The sequence below is a fragment of the Tachyglossus aculeatus genome, chromosome 11 (assembly GCF_015852505.1).
Source record: "Tachyglossus aculeatus isolate mTacAcu1 chromosome 11, mTacAcu1.pri, whole genome shotgun sequence".
NCBI classification, from domain to species: Eukaryota; Metazoa; Chordata; class Mammalia; order Monotremata; family Tachyglossidae; genus Tachyglossus; species Tachyglossus aculeatus.
Window position 1 is genome coordinate 48,801,357 of NC_052076.1, and position 25,561 is coordinate 48,826,917.

At 47.7% G+C, this 25,561-nt stretch overlaps 1 protein-coding gene across 2 annotated transcripts in view; it reads left to right on the forward strand.

Annotated features, from left to right (window-relative positions):
* The window catches only part of DEF8 (differentially expressed in FDCP 8 homolog), a 51,313-nt gene that overhangs the window by 13,790 nt on the left and 11,962 nt on the right, over positions 1-25,561 (forward strand). For both annotated transcript variants that reach the window (XM_038754364.1, XM_038754363.1), the window contains exons 3-10: positions 3,691-3,788; positions 6,494-6,643; positions 7,131-7,272; positions 11,622-11,786; positions 12,645-12,772; positions 19,946-20,059; positions 22,855-22,935; positions 24,838-24,978. In XM_038754364.1, the coding sequence (XP_038610292.1) occupies positions 3,691-3,788; positions 6,494-6,643; positions 7,131-7,272; positions 11,622-11,786; positions 12,645-12,772; positions 19,946-20,059; positions 22,855-22,935; positions 24,838-24,978 (1,019 nt within the window). The remainder of the gene's footprint in view (positions 1-3,690; positions 3,789-6,493; positions 6,644-7,130; positions 7,273-11,621; positions 11,787-12,644; positions 12,773-19,945; positions 20,060-22,854; positions 22,936-24,837; positions 24,979-25,561) is intronic.

Genomic DNA, 25,561 nt, shown 5'->3' on the forward strand with positions numbered 1-25,561 from the left:
GGCTCCGCCAATTGTCAGCTGTGTGACTTGGGCAAGTCACTTGACTTCTCTGGGCCTGTTTACCCCATCTGTAAAATGGGGAATAAGACTGTGAGCCCCATGTGGGGACAACCTGATGACCTTGTAACCTCCCCAGCGCTTATGAACGGTGCTTTGCACATAGGAAGCGTTTTAATAAATGCCATCATTATTATTATTATTATTATTATTAAGAAGCAGATTGCCCTTCGTGTCAGAGGGCAATCCAGAGATGTCAAGGGTTTCATCTTTTCCGGCTCAAGGCCTGGACAGTCCCCGCAGTGCAAAGCCCTGAAGCATCTGGTCACTCGGGGGAGGAAGTCATCAATGGTATTTATTGAGCGCTTACTGTGTGCAGAGCACTGTACTAAGCACTTGGGAAGTACAAACTGGCAACATCTAGAGACCAGTCCCTACCCAACAGTGGGCTCACAGTCTAAAAGGGGGGAGACGGAGAACAAAACCAAACATACTAACAAAATAAAATAAATAGATTAGATATGCCAAAGCAAGATAAATAAATAAATAAATAGGGAGTAATAAATATGTACAAACATATATACATATATACAGGATATATACATATACACACACACACACACACACACACACACACACACACACACACACACACACACACGTATATATGTATATAAGTTGGGCCAGAGTCCCTGAGAAGAGGGCCTGGGGCGGCTGCTAAGAGGAGGCCTTCCCTCCCAGGAGGGCCCAGCCATCCGGAGAAAGGCCCTGGACCATCTGGCCCGTGACCATCTGCCCCGACATTCCCCAAATTGTGCTCCGTATCCCCAGCCAGGCCCCCTTTTGTCCTTAGGGCTGGCTCCTGATGGGCGCAAGCAACCTGACAAAAGGGCAGACAGAGGGGATGAACACTGTTGCGATCAGGAAGGCTTTGAGCTCCTTATCGTTTCGGGGTGCCTAATGTTTGTGAAGCCCGCAGCTCCTTGAAGCTCACGTCCCTACCGTGTGGGAAATAATCCATCAATCATATTGAGCGTATACTGTATGCAGAGCACGGAACTAAGCGCCACTGTTGGGTAGGGACTGTCTCTATATGTTGCCAATTTGTACTGCCCAAGCACTTAGTACAGCGCTCTGCACACAGTAAGCGCTCAATAAATACGATTGATTGATTGATTGGAAGAGTACAGCAGAGCAGAGATGGCAGACGTAACAATAGTAATAGCAAAAATAGTGTTTAAGCGCTTACTTTGGTGCGCTATTACTCTATTAATTAGAGTAATAGCTATTACGCTATTACTCTATTTTACTTGTACATATCTATTCTATTTATTTCATTTTGTTAGTATGTTTGGTTTTGTTCTCCGTCTCCCCCTTTTAGACTGTGAGCCCACTGTTGGGTAGGGACTGTCCCTAGATGTTGCCAACTTGTACTTCCCAAGCGCTTAGTCCAGTGCTCTGCACACAGTAAGCGCTCAATAAATACGATTGATGATGATGGTGTCAGGCACTATACGAAGCACTGGGGTGGTTACAGGCGAATCGGGCTGGACACGGTCCCTGTCCCGTGTGGGGCTCACAGTCTCAATCCCCATTTTGCAGGTGAGCTTGCAGTTTAAAAGGGGAGGCAGACATCAATATAAATAAATTATGGATGTATACAGAAGCGCTGTGGGGCTGAAGTAGGGGTGAACCCCTTTCTCCCCTAAGGATGTCTGCCTGCTGAATTTGAGTATTGGGGCTCTTGCAGGGCGGAGGGTGGGGTGGGAGGTGTCTGTGTGTCTGTCAGGCCAGGGGTTGTCTCCACGTTGCTGGTTCCTGATCCCAGATGAGGAGATTAATGCCTTCCACCCACCTCTCTTCTCCTGCTTTCCAGGGGTTGGAGAAGGCTTCTGCATCTTTGGTCTGGGGTCACGGGGTGTCACCCGTCATCCGGGGACGGGTTCGTTCGATAATCGGCGCGATGAGAGGGAGAGAGACAGACAGACAGGCCGGGGCTGGAAAGCCCGTGTTTTATATAAAATTTTTTCCGCGAGGCGAATTGAATTATTTAATGGCTTAGGCGCAATGAATTGAACTTCCCCTTCAGGAGGAATGTAATGATTAATTGGTAATATTGGCACTTCCCTAATGGGAGGAACACACTCAAACATTAGTCGCTAGTGGGTGAGGCGGCTTGCTCTCACCCATGTGCGCTTCCCACTTGGGAAGAATCCACATGCTTTCCCACTCGGGAAGAATCCACATGCTTTCCCACATGGGAAGAATCCACTTACTTTCCCACATGGGAAGAATCCACTTACTTTCCCACACGGGAAGAATCCACTTAACGTTCCCACATGGGAAGAGTCCACTTACTTTCCCACACGGGAAGAATCCACTTACTTTCCCACACGGGAAGAATCCACTTACTTTCCCACACGGGAAGAATCCACTTACTTTCCCACACGGGAAGAATCCACTTACTTTCCCACACGGGAAGAATCCACTTACTTTCCCACTCGGGAAGAATCCACATGCTTGCCCACACGGGAAGAATCCACTTACTTTCCCACACGGGAAGAATCCACTTACTTTCCCACACGGGAAGAATCCACTTACTTTCCTACTCGGGAAGAATCCACATGCTTGCCCACACGGGAAGAATCCACTTACTTTCCCACATGGGACGAATCCACTTACTTTCCCACTTGGGAGGAATCCATTCCATTACCCGTGTACGCGGCGGGCGGCTAGCCCTCACCATGTGCTCTCCCTACAAGGGAGGAATCCACTTAGGCTCCCCGTCCGTAGCAGGGCACCTGGCTCCCCTCCAGGCTACGGAGAAGCAGCGTGGCTCAGTGGCAAGAGCCCGGGCTTTGGAGTCAGAGGTCATGGGTTCGTATCCCAGCTCCGCCAGTTGTCAGCTGTGTGACTTTGGGCAAGTCACTTCACTTCTCCGGGCCTCAGTTCCCTCATCTGTAAAATGGGGATTAAGACCGTGAGCCCCCCATGGGACAACCTGATCCCTTTGTAACCTCGCCGGCGCTTAGAACAGTGCTTTGCACATAGTAAGCGCTTAATAAATGCCATTATTACTATTATTATCACTATCCACGAACGTTCGGCGAGACACTCAGCTGTCCCGCAGCCCTTCCCTCAGTGTGTTGGTCCTAGTTGCAGAGCGGGCGTCTGGCCTGGCCGGAGAAAGACACGTGGGTCGCCGCTGCTGTGTGTCTTGGTTTTCTGCCTCCAGGAGGTCAGAGGCGACAGGTATTTATCACCTGTGCCCCTAGGCCATTCAGCTTCTGGCCTCAGTTTATCCAATCTCTGCCCTCCCCCCCCACTCCATACCTAATTTGATTGGCACGGGGGCGAGGGACACCGTCTATATTCTCAGCTCGGGCTGTCAATCTAGCAGTTTTGGTAGGTGGGGGTGGGTATCACACCCTCACTTCTGAGTTCCACCTGCTCGCTCAGGTGGTCACGAGATGGCCGGTACCCCAGGGTCACCTTGGGATTCGGGGACGATCCTGACCATCACCCCCTGCCCATGGTCCCTGTCAGGAGGAGAACAAGTGGTGTTGGTCCCCGTCCCCACCGGGGCAGGGATCATGCCTAATCCCTACCTGGGAATTCTGCTTAGTCCAGTGCCCCGCACACAGTAAGCGCTTCACGAAGGGTAAAGACCAACGTCTTGTTTTTTGGCTGCAGACTCACCGGTGGAGCCGCCCCACGGAGAGCCGGAGTTCCGCTGCCCAGAGCGCGTGATGGACTTGGGCCTGGCGGAGGATCACTTCTCTCGCCCCGTGGTAGGTGCTTGGACGTGACTGCAAGCTCTGAAAGGACAGCAAGCTCTGAAAGGAGCTTCCTGGGCCCCAATTCCCCTTCCTGTGGGGCTCAGAGATGGGGATGGACAAGGCCGCAACAGCCTCCCTCCCCCTCCTGCCTCCCAGGCTTCCAGTTTCTGGAGTTCCCAGTCCTTTGAGAGTGATTGCGGGCGGTGGGGATCCGTGGTGGGTCACTACCCCAGGTCTTCAGCGCCAGAAAAAAGGAATATTTGAAGTGCAAAAGGAGAAACTTGCTTCTCGCAGAAATTATCCCATTAATTTGTCCACCGCAGTTCTCCAAGACCTGAAGACAAAATACAGGAGCTGGAAAGGGAGAAATTGCCCTGATGCAAAAAGAATATCCTGCTTGTATTTACCTAAGATCATCCGGGCCTCCAAAGAGAATGTTTGAGGTGGAAAAAGGAGAAATTGGCCTCATGCAAAATAATCTCCAGACTTTCAGTACTCTTACCTAAACTTTTCAAGACCTGCAGAGTCAGTGTATTCAGTGTATAAGAGGGATAAGGAGTAATATGGTTCATGCCAAAAAAAAAAAAAACCCTCTCATTTGTTTCTCTACCTATGGCCTATAAGGCCTGCAAAGAGAACATTTGAGGAGTTAAAGGAAATATGACCCACATGCAGATTTCCTCTTTCTTTTTTTAACCACCTCATCCTTACCATCCTTTTGTATTATTCTAAGATTGTGAGCCCGTGGAGGGCCAGGCTCTCACTTGTGTATTTTTTTCCCCAGGGCTTAGTACAGAGCCCTACACACCGTAGGTGTTTAATAAATACTATTGCTATTACTACTACTATTACTCCTACTACTACTGCGTTTCGACTTGTACTTCCCAAGCGCTGACTACAGTGCTCTGCACACAGTAAGCGCTCAACAAATACGATTGAATGAAAGAATGAAGCTCCTTGGCTCCAAAGGGAGATAGCGGGGGAAGGGCAGGGGAGGGATTGACTGACGAAGGCAAGGCTGAAAGTGAAATACAAAAGAAAACCAGGCCTCATCTGAACGTCCTCCGGCCTGTGTGCAAACGGAGGGGGGCTTCACTAACCATCTGGATGGAGATGAGTCCTGGACCCCTTAGTTTCTCTTTCCAGTACATTTGGTGCGATTAAACCCATCGGCACCATTTAACTTCCCCTTGTGAGATCCCTCATCCTCCGCCCCCTCGCACACCCCTAAGAGCCCCTGCGGCAAAGATCAAGCAATCAATCAACGGTATTTATTGAGTGCTTACTGCGTGCAGAGCGCTGCACTAAGCCCTCGGGAAAGGACCACACAACAGGAGTTGGTAGGCACGTTCCCTGCCCACAGTGAGCTTCCAGTCTGGGAGGGAGACAGACATTAATATAAATAAATAAATTCCAGATATAGACATAAATGCTGTGGGCCTGAAGGAAGGACTGAATAAGGGGAGCAGGGAGCTGGCGGCAGCCATGCCCCCATCTAGTCAATCAGTTAGTTGTATTTATTGAGTGCTGTGGGTGCAAAGCATTGTATTAAGCGCTTGGGAGAGTACAATGTAGCAGTAAACATTCCCTGCCCACAACGAGCTTACGGTCTAGAGCTTCTGTTTTCCCTCATTCATTCATTCAATCGTATTTATTGAGCATTTACTGTGTGCAGAGCACTGTGTGCAGGCCTTCCCAGACTGAGCCCCCTCCATCCCCCCCATCTTACCTCCTTCCCTTCCCCACAGCACCTGTATATAGGTTTGTATGGATTTATTACTCTATTTATTTATTTTACTTGTACATATTTATTCTACTTATTTTATTTTGTTAATATGTTTTGTTTTGTTGTCTGTCTCCCCCTTCTAGACTGTGAGCCTGCTGTTGGGTAGGGACCGTCTCTGTATGTCGCCAACTTGTACTTCCCAAGTGCTTAGTACAGTGCTCTGCACACAGTAAGTGCTCAATAAATGCAATTGATTGATTGATATGTCGCCAACTTGTACTTCCCAAGCACTTAGTACAGTGCTCTGCACACAGTAAGCGCTCAGTAAATACGATTGAATGAATGAATGTACTAAGCGCTTGGGAAGTACAAGTTGGCGATATATAGAGACGGTCCCTACCCAACAACGGGCTCACAGTCTAGAAGGGGGAGACGGACAACAAAACAAAACATGTGGACAGGTGTCAAATCATCAGAATAAACAGAATTAAAGCTAAATGCACATCATTAACAAAATAAATAGAATAGTAAATATGTCCAAGTAAAATAAATAGAGTGATCAATCTGTACAAACATATATACAGGTGCTGTGGGGAGGGGAAGGAGGTAGGGCGGGGGGGGATGGGGAGGAGGAGAGGAAAAAGAAGGCCTCCTGGAGGAGGTGAGCTCTCAGCAGGGCCTTGAAGGGAGGAAGAGAGCTAGTTTGGCGGATGTGCGGAGGGAAGGCATTCCAGGCCAGGGGGGATGACGTGGGCCGGGGGTCGACGGCGGGACAGGCGAGAACGAGGTACGGTGAGGAGGTTAGCAGCGGCAGAGGAGCGGAGGGTGCGGGCTGGGCTGGAGAAGGACAGAAGGGAGGTGAGGAAGGATGAGACAGCCCACCATCTGTCCTCCCGAGGCAGGTGAAGCCAGGAGAGGTGGGCCGAGAACCTGGTGCCCTCCGGCGCCGGGCATCCTTGTGACTTGCGTGTGTGTTTGTGTGGTGGGGCAGGGCCTTTTCCTGGCCTCGGACATCCAGCAGCTCCGACAGGCGATCGAGGAGTGCAAGCAGGTAATCCTGGAGCTCCCCGAGCATTCGGAGAAGCAGAAGGACGCCGTGGTGAGGCTCATCCATCTTCGCCTGAAGCTCCAGGAACTGAAGGTAAGACCCTGGCCTCCGCCTAGGGTGGAGGCTCGGTTCTGGCGAAGACGTCCGGTGCCGCCGCCGGGATCCGATGGGGAAGGTTTGGGAGGGAGGGGACGGAAAAGCAGGGGCGCGCGGAGAGCCTCGGGCCCCTCTTCCGAAGCAGGGCGACCCTTCGACTCCGCAAACCCCAGAGCAGTGGGCCACTGGGGATGGAGAAAGCGAGGACAGTCTAGCAAGCCCAGTTGAGCTCCAGCTGTATCTCCTCCCGATCGGACCGTCAATCGGTGCTATTTTATCGACCGCTTACTGTGTGCAGGGGTGCTGTACTAAGCGCTTGGGGGGTTACGACACAGTTGGGAGACCCAAGCCCTGCCCCGAGGAGCTGACGGACAGTCTCCGCTCCAGAGACCCATGGCTAGGGAGGGCAGGGGAAGCGGAGCCCCAGCCTTCTGCCTCTCCGCCCATTTCCCTGTGCGGGCCTGGCTCCCGCTCCACCTTGTAGGATCCCAACGAGGATGAACCCAACATCCGGGTCCTCCTGGAACATCGGTTCTACAAAGAGAAGAGCAAGAGCGTCAAGCAGACCTGTGACAAGTGTAGCACCATTATCTGGGGCCTTATCCAGACGTGGTACACCTGCACGGGTGAGTTCCAGTCGGGGCTGGGCAGCTGGAATCCCCCCTCTTGCCCCCAGTAAGTGGTATCTGTTAAGCGCTTCATCCCCTCGTCAGCTGTGTGACCTTGGGCAAGCCACTTTCTGTGCCTCGGTTGCCTCATCTGTAAAATGGGGATGAAGACTGTGAGCCCCACATGGGACAACCTGATTCATTCAGTCGTATTTATTGAGCGCTGACTGTGTGCAGAGCACTGGACTAAGCGCTTGGGAAGTACAAGTTGGCCACGTATTCATTCATTCAATCGTAGTTATTGAGCGCTTACTGTGTGCAGAGCACTGGACTGAGCGCTTGGGAAGTACAAGTTGGCAACATGTTCAGTCATTCATTCAATCGTAGTTATTGAGCGCTTACTGTGTGCAGAGCACTGGACTAAGCGCTTGGGAGGTACAAGTCGGCGACATCTAGAGACGGTCCCTACCCAACAGCGGGTTCACAGTCTAGAAGGGGGAGACAGACAACAAAACAAAACATATTAACAAAATAAAATAGAGTAAATATGTACAAGTACAGTAAATAAATACAGTAATAAATATGTACATACATATATACAGGTGCTGTGGGGAGGGGAAGGAGGTAAGGCGGGGGGGGGAGGGGGGATGAGGGGGAGAGGAAGGAGGGGGCTCAGGCTGGGAGCCCTATTTATTTATAAGTGCTATTGAGCGCTTACTGTATGCAGAGCACTGTACTAAGCGCTTGGGAAGTCCAAGTTGGCAACATATAGAGACGGTCCCTACCCAACAACAGGCTCACCGTCTAGAAGGGGGAGAACAAATAGAAATAAAGCTAGATGCACATCATTACCAAAATAAATAGAATAGTAAATATGTCCAAGTAAAATAAATAGAGTAATGAATCTGTACAAACATATATACAGGTGCTGTGGGGAGGGGAAGGAGGTAGGGTGCGGGGGGGGAGGGGGGAGGAGGAGAGGAAAAGGGGGCTCAGTCTGGGAAGGCGTCTTGGAGGAGGTGAGCTCTCAGTAGGGCTTTGAAGGGAGTAGGCCTTTTATGACTTTGCATCCCCCCCAGCGCTTAGAACAGTGCTTCGCACATAGTAAGCTCTTAAGAAATACCGTCATTATTATTATTATTATTATGTGTCAGACATGGTATTAAACGTTGCGGTGGTTACAAGCTGGTCAGGTTGGACACAGTCCACATCAATCAATCAATCAATCCATCGATCGTGTTTATTGAGCGCTTACTGTGTGCAGAGCACTGTACTAAGCGCTGGGGAAGTACAAGATGGCAACATATAGAGACAGTCCCTACCCAACAGTGGGCTCACAGTCTAAAAGGGAGAGACAGAGAACAAAACCAAGCATACTAACAAAATAAAATAAATAGAATAGATATGTACAAGTAAAATAAATAAATAAATAGAGTAATAAATATGTACAGACATATATGCATATATACCAAAAAGCGTACGCTTTCGGTGGAGGAAATCCTCCCTTTCGAGTAAACTGCTGGAGCTTTTATGGTTTTTGCTCATGTCAATGAGGAGAGGGAAGAGGAGAAAGAGGAGGAAGAGAGAAATGATGGTATTTAAGTGCTTACTTTGGGCAAGTCACTTAACTTCTCTGGGCCTCAGTTCCCTCATCTGTAAAATGGGGATGAAGACTGTGAGCCCCACGTGGGGACAACCTGATCACCTTGTAAATTCCCCAGCGCTTAGAACAGTGCTCTGCACATAGTAAGCGCTTAATAAATGCCATTATTATTATTATTATTATTATTATTATTATTGTTATTACTATGTGCCAGGCACTGTACCAGGCACTGGGGTGGATACAAGCAAATCAAGTTGGACACAGTCCCTGTCCCACGTGGGGCTCACAGTCTCAATCCCCATTTTCCAGATGAGGTCATTGAGGCCCAGACAGGTGAATAACAATAATAATAATGATGCTGGTATTTGTTAAGTGCTTACTATGTGCCAAAGCATTGTTCTAAGTGCTGGGGCAGATACAAGGTCATCAGGCTGTCCCACGTGGGGCTCACCGTCTTAATCCCCATTGAGGTAACTGAGGCGCGGAGAAGTGAAGTGACTTGTCCAAGGTCACGCACATCGGGCAGGCGGTGGGGCTGGGATTAGAACCTTCTGACGCCCAGGCCCGGGCTCTGTCTGCTGAGCCACACTGCCTCATGGCCGAACCCCAGCAGAGCCGGCCTGCCGGGCCGGGGGTGGGGAGCTCCTGGGTCTCCTGGGTCCCCTGACCGTCTCTGAGTGACGGCGAGAGATAGAGAGGGAAGGAGAGAGAGAGCACGGTGTGAGCCCACTGTTGGGTAGGGACCGTCTCTAGATGTTGCCAACTTGGACTTTTCAAGCGCTTAGTACAGTGCTCTGCACACAGTAAGCGCTCAATAAATACAATTGATTGATTGATTCCCAGACTGAGCCCCCTCCTTCCTCTCCCCCTCGTCCCCCTCTTCATCCCCCCGTCTTACCTCCTTCCCTTCCCCACAGCACCTGTATATATGTTTATACATTTTTATTACTCTATTTGTTTTACTTGTACATATCTATTCTATTTATTTTATTTTGTTAATGTGTTTGGTTTTGTTCTCTGTCTCCCCCTTCTAGACTGTGAGCCCACTGGTGGGTAGGGACTGTCTCTATATGTTGCCAGCTTGTACTCCCCAAGAGCTTAGTACAGTGCTCTGCACACAGTAAGTGCTCAGTAAATACGATTGATTGATTGATTGATTCCCAGACTGAGCCCCCTCATTCCTCTCTCCCTCGTCCCCCTCTCCATCCCCCTGTCTTACCTCCTTCCCTTCCCCACGGCACCTGTATATATGTTTGCACATATTTATTACTCTATTTTACTTGTACATATCTATTCTATTTTATTTTGTTAATGTGTTTGGTTTTGTTCTCTGTCTCCCCCTTCTAGACTGTGAGCCCACTGTTGGGTAGGGACCGTCTCTAGATGTTGCCAACTTGTACTCCCCAAGCGCTTAGTCCAGTGCTCTGCACACAGTAAGCGCTCAATAAATACGATTGATTGATTGATTGATTCCCAGACTGAGCCCCCTCATTTCTCTCCTCCTCATCCCCCTCTCCATCCCCCGTCTTACCTCCTTCCCTTCCCCACAGCCCCTGTATATATGTATATATGTTTGTACATATTTATTACTCTATTATTTATTTTACTTGTACATATCTATTCTATTTATTTTATTTTGTTAGTGTGTTTGGTTTTTTTTCTCTGTCTCCCCCTTTTAGACTGTGAGCCCACTGTTGGGTAGGGACTGTCTCTATGTGTTGCCAACTTGTACTTCCCAAGTGCTTAGTACAGTGCGCTGCACACAGTAAGCACTCAATAAATACGATTGATTGATTGATTCCCAGACTGAGCCCCCTCCTTCCTCTCCCCCTCGTCCCCCTCTCCATCCCCCGTCTTACCTCCTTCCCGTCCCCACAGCACCTGTATATATGTTTGTACATATTTATTACTCTATTTTACTTGTACCTATTTATTCTATTTATATTATTTTCTTAATATGTTTGGTTTTGTTCTCTGTCTCCCCCTTCTAGACTGTGAGCCCACTGTTGGGTAGGGACCGTCTCTAGATGTTGCCAACTTGGACTTCCCAAGTGCTTAGTCCAGTGCTCTGCACACAGTAAGCACTCAGTAAATACGATTGATTGATTGATTGTTGGGTAGGGACTGTCTCTAGATGTTGCCAACTTGGACTTCCCAAGCGTTTAGTCTATATATGTTTGTACATATTTATTACTCTATTTATTTGACTTGTTCATATCTATTCTGTTTATTTTATTTTCTGAATATGTTTGGTTTTGTTCTCTGTCTCCCCCTTCTAGACTGTGAGCCCACTGTTGGGTAGGCACCGTCTCTAGATGTTGCCAACTTGGACTTCCCAAGCGCTTAGTCCAGTGCTCTGCACACAGTAAGCGCTCAATAAGTACGATTGATTGATTGTTGGGTAGGGACTGTCTCTAGATGTTGCCAACTTGGACTTCCCAAGCGCTTAGTCTATATATGTTTGTACATATTTATTACTCTATTTATTTTACTTGTACATATCTATTCTATTTATTTTATTTTGTTACTATGTTTGGTTTTGTTGTCTGTCTCCCCCTTCTAGACTGTGAGCCCACTGTTGGGTAGGGACCGTCTCTATATGTTGCCAACTTGGACTTCCCAAGCGCTTAGTCCAGTGCTCTGCACACAGTAAGCGCTCAATAAATACGATTGATTGATTGATTAGTCCAGTGCTCTGCACACAGTAAGCGCTCAATAAATACGACTGATTGATTGATTGATTCCCCTGCCCTGCCTCACCCAGGCTGTTACTACCGCTGTCACAGCAAATGCCTGAACCTCATCACGAAGCCCTGCGTGCGCTCCAAAGTCAGTCACCAGGCAGAGTACGAGCTCAGCATCTGTCCGGAGACGGGGCTGGACAGCCAGGATTACCGCTGCGCCGAATGCCGGACCCCCATCTCCCTGCGTGAGTGTCCCTGCCCTCCGCCCCCCCGTCTCCCCCAGTGCCCTCTCCCCCTTTTAGACTGTGAGCCCACTGTTGGGTAGGGACTGTCTCTATATGTTGCCAACTTGTGCTTCCCAAGCGCTTAGTCCAGTGCTCTGCACACAGTAAGCGCTCAATAAATGCGATTGATGATGATGATGAATTGTGCCAGCCTGCGGCCGCCTGCTAAAAGGGAGGAGGCAAACACGAGGCCGTTCTGAGGTACGGGGCTGGGCTCCAAGTGGTATCGGGGGAGGAAGGAGCAGGGACTCGTGTGTCTGGGTGTGTGGGGATAATAATAATAATGTGACTCTGAGCCCACTGTTGGGTAGGGACTGTCTCTATATGTTGCCAATTTGTTCTTCCCAAGCGCTTAGTACAGTGCTCTGCACATAGTAAGCGCTCAATAAATACGATTGATGATGATAGTGGCATTTATTAAGCGCTTACTATGTGCAAAGCCCTGTTCTAAGCGCTGGGGAGGTTACAAGGTGATCGGGTTGTCCCACGGGGAGGGGGCTCACAGTCTTCATCCCCATTTTCCAGGTGAGGGAACAGAGGCCCGGAGAAGTGAAGTGACTTGCCCAAAGTCACCCAGCTGGGATTCGAACCCATGACCTCCGGCTCCAAAGCCCGGGCTCTTTCCACCGAGCCACGCTGCTTCTCTGAGCGTGGGATCGGGAGGTGTGCTTTCCCCAGAGCAGTCAGCACCTCCTGGTCTGGCTCCGGGGCGGGAAATCCTCCTCCTCCTCCTCCTCCTCCTCTCCCTTCTTCCCTCCCTTCCTCTCTCCCTCATCCCTTCTGTTCTTCCGTCCCTGCTTCCCTCTGTCCCGTTCCCAGGAGGCGTGCCCAGTGAAGCTCGGCAGTGCGACTACACGGGCCAGTACTACTGCGGTAGCTGCCACTGGAATGACCTGGCCGTCATCCCCGCCCGCGTCATCCACAACTGGGACTTTGAACCGCGCAAGGTGAGAGGCCACAAAAGGGACGCGTTACGGGCGGGGAACAGGACTGCTAGTTTCTCTTCTCGTACTCTCCCAGATGTGGAGGACGGTGCTCTGCACGGAGTAAGTGCTCAATAAATACCACTAATTAGTTGGTTGACCTCCAGGGCCCACCTCCATCCCACTCCCCTTCTCTGACTGTCTGCCTCCCCCAGGGTTTGGCCGAGAGGGCTAGGCCTGGAGACACAGTCGAAACAACTTTCTAATGAACCCTTAGCCGTTTTTCTACCTCCGCAGGGCAGCAGACTACACCATATCATCATCATCATCATCAATCGTATTTATTGAGCACTCACTATGTGCAGAGCACTGGACTAAGCGCTTGGGAAGTACAAATTGGCAACATAGAGAGACAGTCCCTACCCAACAGTGGGCTCGCAGTCTAAAAGGGGGAGACAAAACCAAACATACTAACAAAAGAAGCTTGTTGTAGGGGTGGCACGTGTCTATCAATCCTGTTGTATTCTCCCCAGCACTTAGAATAATAATAATAATAATAATAACATTGGTGTTTGTTAAGCGCTTACTAGGTGCAAAGCACTGTTCTAAGCGCCGGGGTAGATACAAGGTAATCAGGTTGTCCCATGGGGGGCTCCCAGCCTTCATCCCCATTTTCCAGATGAGGGAACTGAGAATCATCATCATCAATCGTATTTATTGAGCGCTTACTATGTGCAGAGCACTGTACTAAGTACAAATTGGCAACATATAGAGACAGTCCCTACCCAACAGTGGGCTTACAGTCTAAAAGGGGGAGACAGAGAACAAAACCAAACATACTAACAAAATAAAATAAATAGAATAGATATGTACAAATAAAATAAATAAATAAATAAATCATATTTATTGAGCGCTTACTGTGTGCAGAGCACTGTACTAAGCGCTTGGGAAGTACAAGCTGGCAACATATAGAAACAGTCCATACCCAACAGTGGGCTCACAGTCTAGAAGGGGGAGACAGAGAACAAAACCAAACATACCAACAAAATAAAATAAATAGAATAGATAGGTACAAGTAAAATAAATAAAGTGAAGTGTTGTGACTTGCCCCAAGTCCCACAGCTGACAAGTGGCGGAGCCGGGATTTGAACCCACGGCCTCTGACTCCAAAGCCCGGGCTCTTTCCGCTGAGCCACGCTGCCATGCACTCGGGAAGCATCCAGTAAATACGATTAATTGATTACAGGGCGGTTGGTAAGTGAGGCATTAAGAGCTTACTCTGCACTAAGCGCCGAGTTGTGATCAGTCAGTAGTATTTTCCGCACTAAGCGCTGAGTTAGTTGCAATCAATCAATCAATCTTATTTATTGAGCGCTTACTGTGTGCAGAGCACTGTACTAAGAGCTTGAGAAGTACAAGTTGGCAACATATAGAGACAGTCCCTACCACTTAATAGTGTTTACTGAGCATTTTCCGTGTGCAGAGCACTGTGCAAAACCCTTGGGAGAGTACAGTGCAGTAGAGTGAGGAGGCACGGTTGCTGCAGTCAAGGAGCTTACAATCTATCTGGGGAAACAGAGAGAAAAAGAAATTACGAGTAGGGGGAAGCAAGGTTATAAGATCAATCAATCAGTCGTATTGATTGAGCGCTTACTGTGTGCAGAGCACTGTACTAAGCGCTTGGGAAGTACAAGTTGGCAACATAATATAACAATATATAATATATAATATGACAACATAATATAAGATATTATATATATAACATATATTATCATCATCATCAATCGTATTTATTGAGCGCTTACTGTGTGCAGAGCACTGTACTAAGCGCTTGGGAAGTACAAGTTGGCAACATAATATAACAAAAATATAACAATATATAATATATAATATGACAACACAATATAAGATATTGTATTATATATATAACATATATATATTATCATCATCATCATCAATCGTATTTATTGAGTGCTTACTGTGTGCAGAGCACTGTACTAAGCGCTTGGGAAGTACAAGTTGGCAACATAATATAACAATGTAACAATAGTATAACAATATATAATATATAATATAGCAACACAATATAAGATATTATATTATATATATATAACATATATATTATCATCATCATCAATCGTATTTATTGAGCACTTACTGTGTGCAGAGCACTGTACTAAGCGCTTGGGATGTACAAGTTGGCAACATAATATAACAATATAACAATAATATAACAATATATAGTATATAATATAACATAATATATTATATATGTAACATAAATATATCATCATCATCATCAATCGTATTTATTGAGTGCTTACTGTGTGCAGAGCACTGTACTAAGCACTTGGGAAGTACAAGTTGGCAACATAATGTAACAATATAACAATAATATAACAATATATAATATAACAACATAATATATTATATTATATTATATATATATATATTATCATCATCAATCGTATTGAGCGCTTACCGTGTGCAGAGCACTGTACTAAGCACTTGGCAAGTACAAGTTGGCAACATAATATAACAATATAACAATAATATAACAAGATATAATATATAATATGACAACATAATATATTATATATATATAACATATATATATATTATCATCATCATCGATCATATTTATTGAGCGCTTACTGTGTGCAGAGCACTGTACTAAGCACTTGGGAAGTACAAGTTGGCAACATAATATAACAATATAACAATAATATAACAATATATAATATATAATATAACAACATAATAGAGAAGCAGTGTGGCTCAGTGGAAAGAGCCCGGGCTTTGGAGTCAGAGGTCATGGGTTTGAATCCCGGCTCCGCCACTTGTCAGCTGGGTGACTGTGGGCAAGTCACTTCACTTCTCTGGGCCTCAGTTCCCTCATCTGTCAAATGGGGATTAAGACTGTGAGCCTCCCGTGGGACCACCTGATCACCTTGTAAACTCCTCAGGGCTTAGAACAGTGCTTTGCACATAGTAAGCGCTTAATAAATGCCATTATCATTATTATTATATAAGATATTATATCATATATATAACATATATATATTATCATCATCAATCGTATTTATTGAGCGCTTACTGTGTGCAGAGCACTGTACTAAGAGCTTGGGAAGTACAAGTTGGCAACATAATATAACAATATAACAATAATATAACAATATATAATATATAATATAACAACATAATATAAGATATTATATTATATATATATAACATATATATATATTATCATCATCATCAATTGTATTGGGCGCTTACTGTGTGCAGAGCACTGTACCAAGCGCTTGGAAAGTACAAGTTGGCAACATAATGTAATATAACAATATATAATATATAATATGACAACACAATATAAGATATTGTATTATATATATAACATATAGATATTATCATCATCATCAATTGTATTTATTGAGCACTTACTGTGTGCAGAGCACTGTACTAAGCGCTTGGGAAGTACAAGTTGGCAACATAATATAACAATATAGCAAAAATATAACAATATATAATATAACATAACTACTATAACAATATGTAATATATAATATAACAATATAACAATACTATAACAATATATAATATATAACAACATAATATAAGATATTATATATATAACATATATATATTATCATCATCATCAATCGTATTTATTGAGCGCTTACTGTGTGCAGAGCACCGGACTAAGCGCTTGGGAAGTACAAGTTGGCAACATAATATAACAATATAACAATAATATAACAATATATAATATGACAACATAATATATTATATATATAACATATATATTATCATCATCATCAATCGTATTTATTGAGCGCTTAGGGTGTGCAGAGCACCGTACTAAGCGCTTGGGAAGTACAAGCTGGCAACATAATATAACAATAATATAACGATATATAATATATAATATGACAACATAATATAAGATATTATATTATATACATAACATATATATATATATACATATATATATATATTATAACATAAGATCAGACAAGGCCCCTGTGCTACGCAGCACTCACAGTCTATCGTGTGCCCGTTTTACAGATGAAGAAACGTGCGCCCAGAGAGGGTAAGTGACTTGCCCCAAGTTGCACAGCAGGCCAGTAGCGGAGCTGGGGCTCGACGCAGGTCTCCCGCTTCCCAGTCCCACGCTCCCTCCGCTGGGCCATGCCGGAGGGAAGGGGGGCTCCCCAGCTGGAGTCACGGACCTGCCCCAGGGCCACCTTCCCATTCATCTGGCTTTTAGACTGGGAGCCCACTGTTGGGTAGGGACCACCTCTATACGTTGCCAACTTGGACTTCCCAAGCGCTTAGTACAGTGCTCTGCACACAGTAAGCGCTCAATAAATACGATTGATGATGATGATCTGGCTCCAGCTCTAGCCCCTGGAATGCCAGTGGGGCCCGGGGACCCAGGGGGTGATGACGACGACGATAATGATGATGTGTATATGTATATAGATGTATATATGTTTGTACATATTTATTACTCTATTTATTCATTTATTTTACTTGTACATATCTATTCTATTTATTTTATTTTGTTAGTATGTTTGGTTTTTGTTCTCTGTCTCCCCCTTTTAGACTGTGAACCCACTGTTGGGTAGGGACTGTCTCTATATGTTGCCAACTTGTACTTCCCAAGCGCTTAGTACAGTGCTCTGCACGTAGTAAGTGCTCAATAAATACGATTGATTGATTGATTGATTGATGGCATTTATTAAGCGCTTAGAAGGGAGGTTCCAAGGTGGTCAGGTTGTCCCACATGGAGCTCACAGTCTTCATCCCCGTTTTCCAGGTGAGGGAACTGAGGCCCATCATCATCATCATCAATCGTATTTATTGAACGCTTACTGTGTGCACAGCACTGTACTAAGCGCTTAGGAAGTACAAGTCGGCAACATCTAGAGACGGTCCCTACCCAACAGCGGGCTCACAGTCTAGAAGGGGGAGACAGAGAACAAAACCAAACATTTTAACAAAATAAAATAAATAGAATAGATATCATCATCATCATCATCGTATTTATTGAGCGCTTACTGTGTGCAGAGCACTGGACTAAGCGCTTGGGAAATACAAGTCGGCAACACATAGAGACGGTCCCTACCCAACAGCGGGCTCACAGTCTAGAAGGGGGAGACAGAGAACAAAACCAAACATACTAACAAAATAAAATAGAATGGATGTGTACAAGTAAGATAAATAAATAAATAGAGTAATAAATATGTACAAACATATATACAGGGAAGTGAAGTGACTTACCCAAAGTCACCCAGCTGACAGTTCATAATAATAATAGTGATGGCATTTATTGAGTGCTCACTATGTGCAAAGCACTGTTCTAAGCGCTGGGGAGGTTCCAGGGGGATCAGGTTGTCCCACGTGGAGCTCACAGTCTTCATCCCCATTATCCAGATGAGGGAACTGAGGCCCAGAGAAGTGAAGTGACTTGCCCAAAGTCACCCAGCTGACAGTTCTAATAATAATAATAATAATAGTGATGGCATTTATTGAGTGCTCCCTATGTGCAAAGCACTGTTCTAAGCGCTGGGGAGGTTCCAGGGTGATCAGGTTGTCCCACATGGATCTCCCAGTCTTCATCCCCATTTTCCAGATGAGGGAACTGAGGCCCAGAGAAGTGAAGTGACTTACCCAAAGTCACCCAGCTGACAGTTCTAATAATAATAATAATAATAGTGATGGCATTTATTGAGTGCTCACTATGTGCAAAGCACTGTTCTAAGCGCTGGGGAGGTTCCAGGGGGATCAGGTTGTCCCACGTGGAGCTCACAGTCTTCATCCCCATTATCCAGATGAGGGAACTGAGGCCCAGAGAAGTGAAGTGACTTGCCCAAAGTCACCCAGCTGCCAGTTCTAATAATAATAATAATAGTGATGGCATTTATTGAGTGCTCACTATGTGCAAAGCACTGTTCTAAGCGCTGGGGAGGATACAATGTGATCAAGTTGTCCCACGTGGGGCTCACAGTCTTAATCCCCATTTTTACAGATGAGGGAACTGAGGCCCAGAGAGGCGAAGTGACTTTCCCAAAGTCACCCAGCTGACAGTTCTAATAATAATAATAATAATAATAATGATGGCATTTATTGAGTGCTCACTATGTGCAAAGCACCGTTCTAAGCGCTGGGGAGGTTCCAGGGTGATCAGGTTGTCCCACGTGGAGCTCACAGTCTTCATCCCCATTTTCCAGATGAGGGAACTGAGGCCCAGAGAGGTGAAGTGACTTGCCCAAAGTCACCCAGCTGCCAGTTCTAATAATAATAATAATAATAGTGATGGCATTTATTGAGTGCTCACTATGTGCAAAGCACTGTTCTAAGCACTGGGGAGGTTCCAGGGTGATCAGGTTGTCCCACATGGAGCTCACAGTCTTCATCCCCATTTTACAGATGAGGGAACTGAGGCCCAGAGACGTGAGGTGACTTGCCCAAAGTCTCCCAGCTGGCAGTTCTAATAATAATAATAATAGTGATGGCATTTATTGAGTGCTCACTATCTGCAAAGCACTGTTCTGAGCACTGGGGAGGTTCCAGGTTGTCCCACATGGAGCTCCCAGTCTTCATCCCCATTTTCCAGATGAGGAAACTGAGGCTCAGAGAGGTGAAGTGACTTGCCCAAAGTCACCCAGCTGCCAGTTCTAATAATAATAATAATAATAGTGATGGCATTTATTGAGTGCTCACTATGTGCAAAGCACTGTTCTAAGCGCTGGGGAGGTTCCCGGTTGTCCCACATGGAGCTCCCAGTCTTCATCCCCATTTTCCAGATGAGGAAACTGAGGCTCAGAGAGGTGAAGTGACTTGCCCAAGGTCACCCAGCTGCCAGTTGGGATTTAAACCTCTGACTCTGCCTTCCACTGAGCCACGGCCTGGGCGTGGCGGGTGGGAGCAGGGGTGCCGTGACTCAGAAATGATCCCGATCCAGGGGTCTGCCTTCCCCGGGGACCCCTTCAAGTGTAGGGGGCCGCAGGCTCGCGGTGGTGCTCGTGTCTCTAAGGGGCTTTTTCTCCCCCCACCGCCGGTAAGCAGGCCCCAAACCGGGTCACACCTGGGGCTCGTGGGGATCGCGGGGAGATGCTCTCGCACAGACCGTGGCCTCTAAAGGGAAGCGTGGAGGCCCGGCGTTGGGTGGTGAGCGGTTGGGTGTCTCGCCAGGTGTCCCGCTGCAGTATGCGCTATCTCACTCTGATGGTCTCCCGGCCAGTGCTCAAGTTGCGGGAAATCAATCCGCTCCTGTTCAACTACGTGGAGGAGCTCGTGGAGATCCGGGTAAGCCCGCGCCCGCCATCCTCCCTTTGCTCCCCCCACCCAGCCCACACTTAGGTATGTGTCTGCAGTTTTATTTATTTGTATTGATGTTCGTCTCCCCCCGTCCCCCCAGCCCCCAGACTGTGAGCTCGTTGTGGGCAGGGAATATCACTGTTTATCGCTGTATTATACTTTCCCAAGCGCTTAGGATAGTGCTCCCACCCCCACACACACTTAGGTATGTGTCTGCAGTTTTATTTATTTGTACTGATGTCCGTCTCCCCCCGTCCCCCCAGCCCCCAGACTGTGAGCTCGTTGTGGGCAGGGAGTATCACTGTTTATCGCTGTGTTGTGCTTTCCCAAGTGCTTAGGATAGTGCTCCCACCCCCCCACACACACTGAGGTATGTGTCTGCAATTTTATTTATTTGTACTGATGTCCGTCTCCCCCCGTCCCCCCAGCCCCCAGACTGTGAACTCGTTGTAGGTGGGGAATATCACTGTTTATTGCTGTATTATACTTTCCCAAGTGCTTAGGATAGTGCTCCCACCCCCACACACACTTAGGTATGTGTCTGCAATTTTATTTATTCGTATTGATGTCCGTCTCACCCCCGTCCCCCCAGCCCCCAGACTGTGACCTTGTTGTGGGCAGGGAATATCACTTATATTGCTGTATTGTACTTTCCCAAGCGCTTAGGATAGTGCTCCCACCCCCACACACACTTAGGTATGTGTCTGCAGTTTTATTTATTTGTATTGATGTCCGTCTCCCCCCGTCCCCCCAGCCCCCAGACTGTGAGCTCGTTGTGGGCAGGGAATATCACTGTTTATTGCTGTATTATACTTTCCCAAGCGCTTAGGATAGTGCTCCCACCCCCACACACACTGAGGTATGTGTCTGCAGTTTTATTTATTTGTATTGATGTTCATCTCCCCCCGTCCCTCCAGCCCCCAGACTGTGAGCTCGTTGTGGGCAGGGAATATCACTGTTTATTGCTGTATTGTACTTTCCCAAGCACTTAGGGTAGTGCTCCCACCCCCACACACACTTAGGTATGTTTCTGCAATTGTATTTATTCGTATTGATGTTCATCTCCCCCCGTCCCCCCAGCCCCCAGATTGTGAGCTCGTTGTGGGCGGGGAATATCACTGTTTATTGCTGTATTATACTTTCCCAAGCGCTTAGGATAGTGCTTCCACCCCCACACACACACTGAGGTATGTGTCTGCAATTTTATTTATTTGTACTGATGTCCGTCTCACCCCATCCCCCCAGCCCCCAGACTGTGAGCTCATTGTGGGCAGGGAATATCACTGTTTATTGCTGTGTTGTACTTTCCCAAGCGCTTAGGATAGTGCTCCCACCCACCCACACACTTAGGTATGTGTCTGCAGTTTTATTTATTTGTATTGATGTTCGTCTCCCCCCGTCCCCCCAGCCCCCAGAATGTGAGCTCGTTGTGGGCCGGGAATGTCACTGTTTATCGCTGTGTTGTACTTTCCCAAGCGCTTAGGATAGTGCTCCCACCCCCACACACACTGAGGTATGTGTCTGCAATTTTATTTATTTGTATTGATGTTCGTCTCACCCCGTCCCCCCAGCCCCCAGACTGTGAGCTTGTTGCGGGCGGGGAATATCACTGTTTATCACTGTGTTGTACTTTCCCAAGCGCTTAGGATAGTGCTCCCACCCCCAAACACACTGAGGTATGTGTCTGCAATTTTATTTATTTGTACTGATGTCCGTCTCCCCCCGTCCCCCCAGCCCCCAGACTGTGAACTCGTTGTAGGTGGGGAATATCACTGTTTATTGCTGTATTATACTTTCCCAAGTGCTTAGGATAGTGCTCCCAAACCCACACACACTTAGGTATGTGTCTGCAATTTTATTTATTTGTACTGATGTCCGTCTCCCCCCGTCTCCCCAGCCCCCAGACTGTGACCTCGTTGTGGGCGGGGAATATCTCTTATATTGCTGTATTGTACTTTCCCAAGCGCTTAGGATAGTGCTCCCACCCCCACACACACTTAGGTATGTGTCTGCAATTTTATTTATTTGTACTGATGTCCATCTCCCCCCGTCCCCCCAGCCCCCAGACTGTGAGCTCGTTGTGGGCAGGGAATATCACTGTTTATTGCTGTATTGTACTTTCCCAAGCGCTTAGGATAGCGCTCCCACCCCCACACACACTTAGGTATGTGTCTGCAATTTTATTTATTCGTATTGATGTCCGTCTCCCCCCGTCCCCCCAGCCCCCAGACTGTGAACTAGTTGTGGGCGGGGAATATCACTGTTTATTGCTGTATTATACTTTCCCAAGTGCTTAGGATAGTGCTCCCACCCCCCCACACACTTAGGTATGTGTCTGCAGTTTTATTTATTCGTATTGATGTTCGTCTCACCCCGTGCCCCCAGCCCCCAGACTGTGAGCTCGTTGTGGGCAGGGAATATCACTGTTCATCGCCGTATTGTACTTTCCCAAGCGCTTAGGGTAGTGCTCCCATCCCCACACACACTTAGGTATGTGTCTGCAGGTTTATGTATTTGTATTGATGTCCGTCTCACCCCGTCCCCCCGGCCCCCAGACTGTGATCTCGTTGTGGGTAGGGAATGTCACTGTTTATCGCTGTGTTGTACTTTCACAAGCGCTTAGGATAGTGTGCACAGTCTCTTCTGCTGCTCTCTCCACAGTGTGTTTACTGCCAATTTCTGGGCCAGGCACAGGGAACCCCCCCAACCCCGCCCCGCCACCGTCCTCTTTGCCCCCCATCTTCGGTTGCCGTGGGCCGGGCTGATAACTGCCTTTGTTGCAGAAACTGCGGCAGGATATTCTGCTCATGAAGCCATATTTCATCACTTGCAAAGAGGCCATGGAAGCTCGTCTGCTGCTGCAGGTCGGGCTTGCTCTCGGGGGGCCGGCCGGTGGGGAGCTGAGGGGGGACCTCGGCCCCGGAGGGCCAACGGGCAGCGGGGAGGAGTGGCCAGAGGGTGAGGGACAGAAGGAAAGAGACCCAAGGTCACCTCAAAAACGGGGCACGGGGAGGGATGCAGCCTGCCTGCGTCTTCTTGCTCACACTGTTTCGTACCCCGTTGATCTTGGAGGCGCCTCTAATTTCCCCGACTCCCGCTCTCTAAAGCCTCCGTTGTTTCTAGAGGAAAACCGAGCTCCAAACTGGCGGTTCCGGGGCTCAGCGGAAAGAACCCCGGCTTTGGAGTCAGCGGTCATGGATTCAAATCCCAGCTCTGCCCATTTTTTTTTTTATGGCATTTGTTAAGCGCTTACTATGTGCAGTTCTAAGCGCTGGGGGGATACAAGGTGATCGAGTTGTCCCACGGGGGGCTCACAGTCTTCATCCCCATTTTACGGATGAGGCTCAGAGGAGTTAAGTGACTTGCCCAAGGTCACACAGCAGGTATGTGGCAGAGCTGGGATTCGAACCCATGGCCTCTGGCCTTTTTCCACTGAGCCACGCTGCTTCTATAACGAAAAACAGCGATTGTCAGCTGTGTGACTGTGGGCAAGTCACTTCGCTTCTCTGTGCCTCTGTGACCTCATCTGGAAAATGGGGATGAAGACTGTGAGCCCCACGTGGGACAAGCTGGTCACCTTGGAACCTCCCCAGCGCTTAGAACAGCGCTTTGCACATAGTAAGCGCCTCTAATTTCCCCGGCTCCCGCTCTCTAAAGCCTCCATTGTTTCTAGAGGAAAACCGAGCTCCAGACTGGCGGTTACGGGGCTCAGCGGAAAGAACCCCGGCTTTGGAGTCAGGGGTCATGGGTTCAAATCCCAGCTCTGCCAATTTTTTTTGTGGCATTTGTTAAGCGCTTACTATGCGCGAAGCACCGTTCTAAGCGCTGGGGGGGATACAAGGTGATCAAGCTGTCCCACGGGGGGCTCACAGTCTTCATCCCCATTTTACGGATGAGGGAACTGAGGCTCAGAGGAGTTAAGTGACTTGCCCAAGGTCACACAGCAGGCATGTGGCAGAGCCGGGATTCGAACCCATGGCCTCTGGCCTTTTTCCACTGAGCCACACTGCTTCTATAACAAAAAACAGCGATTGTCAGCTGTGTGACTGTGGGCAAGTCACTTCGCTTCTCTGTGCCCCAGTGACCTCATCTGGAAAACGGGGGTGAATAATAACAATAATAATAATAATGTTGGCATTTGTTAAGCGCTTACTATGTGCAGAGCACTGTTCTAAGCGCTTGGGGGGATACAGAGTGATCAGGTTGCCCCACGTGGGGCTCACAGTCTTAATCCCCATTTTACAGATGAGGGAACTGAGGCTCAGAGAAGCACGTGGGGCAAGCTGGTCACCTTGGAACCTCCCCAGCGCTTAGAGCAGCGCTTTGCACGTAGTAAGCGCTTAATAAACGCCATTATTATTATTATTATTACTAAATGCTCCCTCCCCCCGTCCAGTCAGCCTGGCCGCAAGGGGTTTGGCGTTAGACGGAGCCCCTCTAGGCTGGGAGAGGTTGCTCCCGTTAGTACGTTTGGTTTCGTTCTCCGTCTCCCCTTTTTAGACCGCGAGCCCACCGTTGGGTAGGGACCGTCTCTAGATGTTGCCAATTTGCACTTCCCAAGCGCTTAGTACAGTGCTCTGCATGTAGTAAGCGCTGGTTTTGTTCTCCGTCTCCCCCTTTTAGACCGCGAGCCCACCGTTGGGTAGGGACCGTCTCTAGATGTTGCCAACTTGTCCTTCCCAAACGCTTAGTCCAGTGCTCTGCACGCAGTAAGCGCTCAATAAATACGATTGAGGGTGATGTAATAGACCGGTTTGGCCTCGCAGCTCCAGGATCGGCAGCACTTCGTGGAGAACGACGAGATGTACTCCCTGCAGGACCTGGTGGACGTCAACATCGGGCGGCTCAGCTGCTCCCTCACCGAGATCCACACCCTCTTTGCCAAGCACATCAAGCTGGACTGTGAGGTGAGGCGGCCCCGGCTCCAGAGCGGTGGGGACGGGAGGCGGGGCTCGGCTGCGGAGTTTTTTATTGTTATTATTATTATCATCATCATCATCATCATCAACAATCGTATTTATTGAGCGCTTACCACGTGCAGAGCACCGTACTGAGCGCTTGGGAAGTACAAATTGGCAACATATAGAGACAGTCCCTACCCAACAGTGGGCTCACAGTCTAAAAGGGGGAGAATATTAGAATATTAGAATCAATCAATCAATCAATCAATCGTATTTATTGAGCGCTTACTATGTGCAGAGCACTGGACTAAGCGCTTGGAAAGTACAAATTGGCAACACATAGAGACAGTCCCGTTGTTGGAAAGTACAAATTGGCAACACATAGAGACAGTCCCTACCCAACAGTGGGCTCCCAGTCTAAAAGGGGGAGACAGAGAACAGAACCAAACATACCAACAAAATAAAATAGGATAGAAATGTACAAGTAAAATATATAAATAAATAAATAGAGTAATAAATATGTACAACCATATATACATATATACAGGTGCTATGGGGAAGGGAAGGAGGTAAGATGGGGGGATGGAGA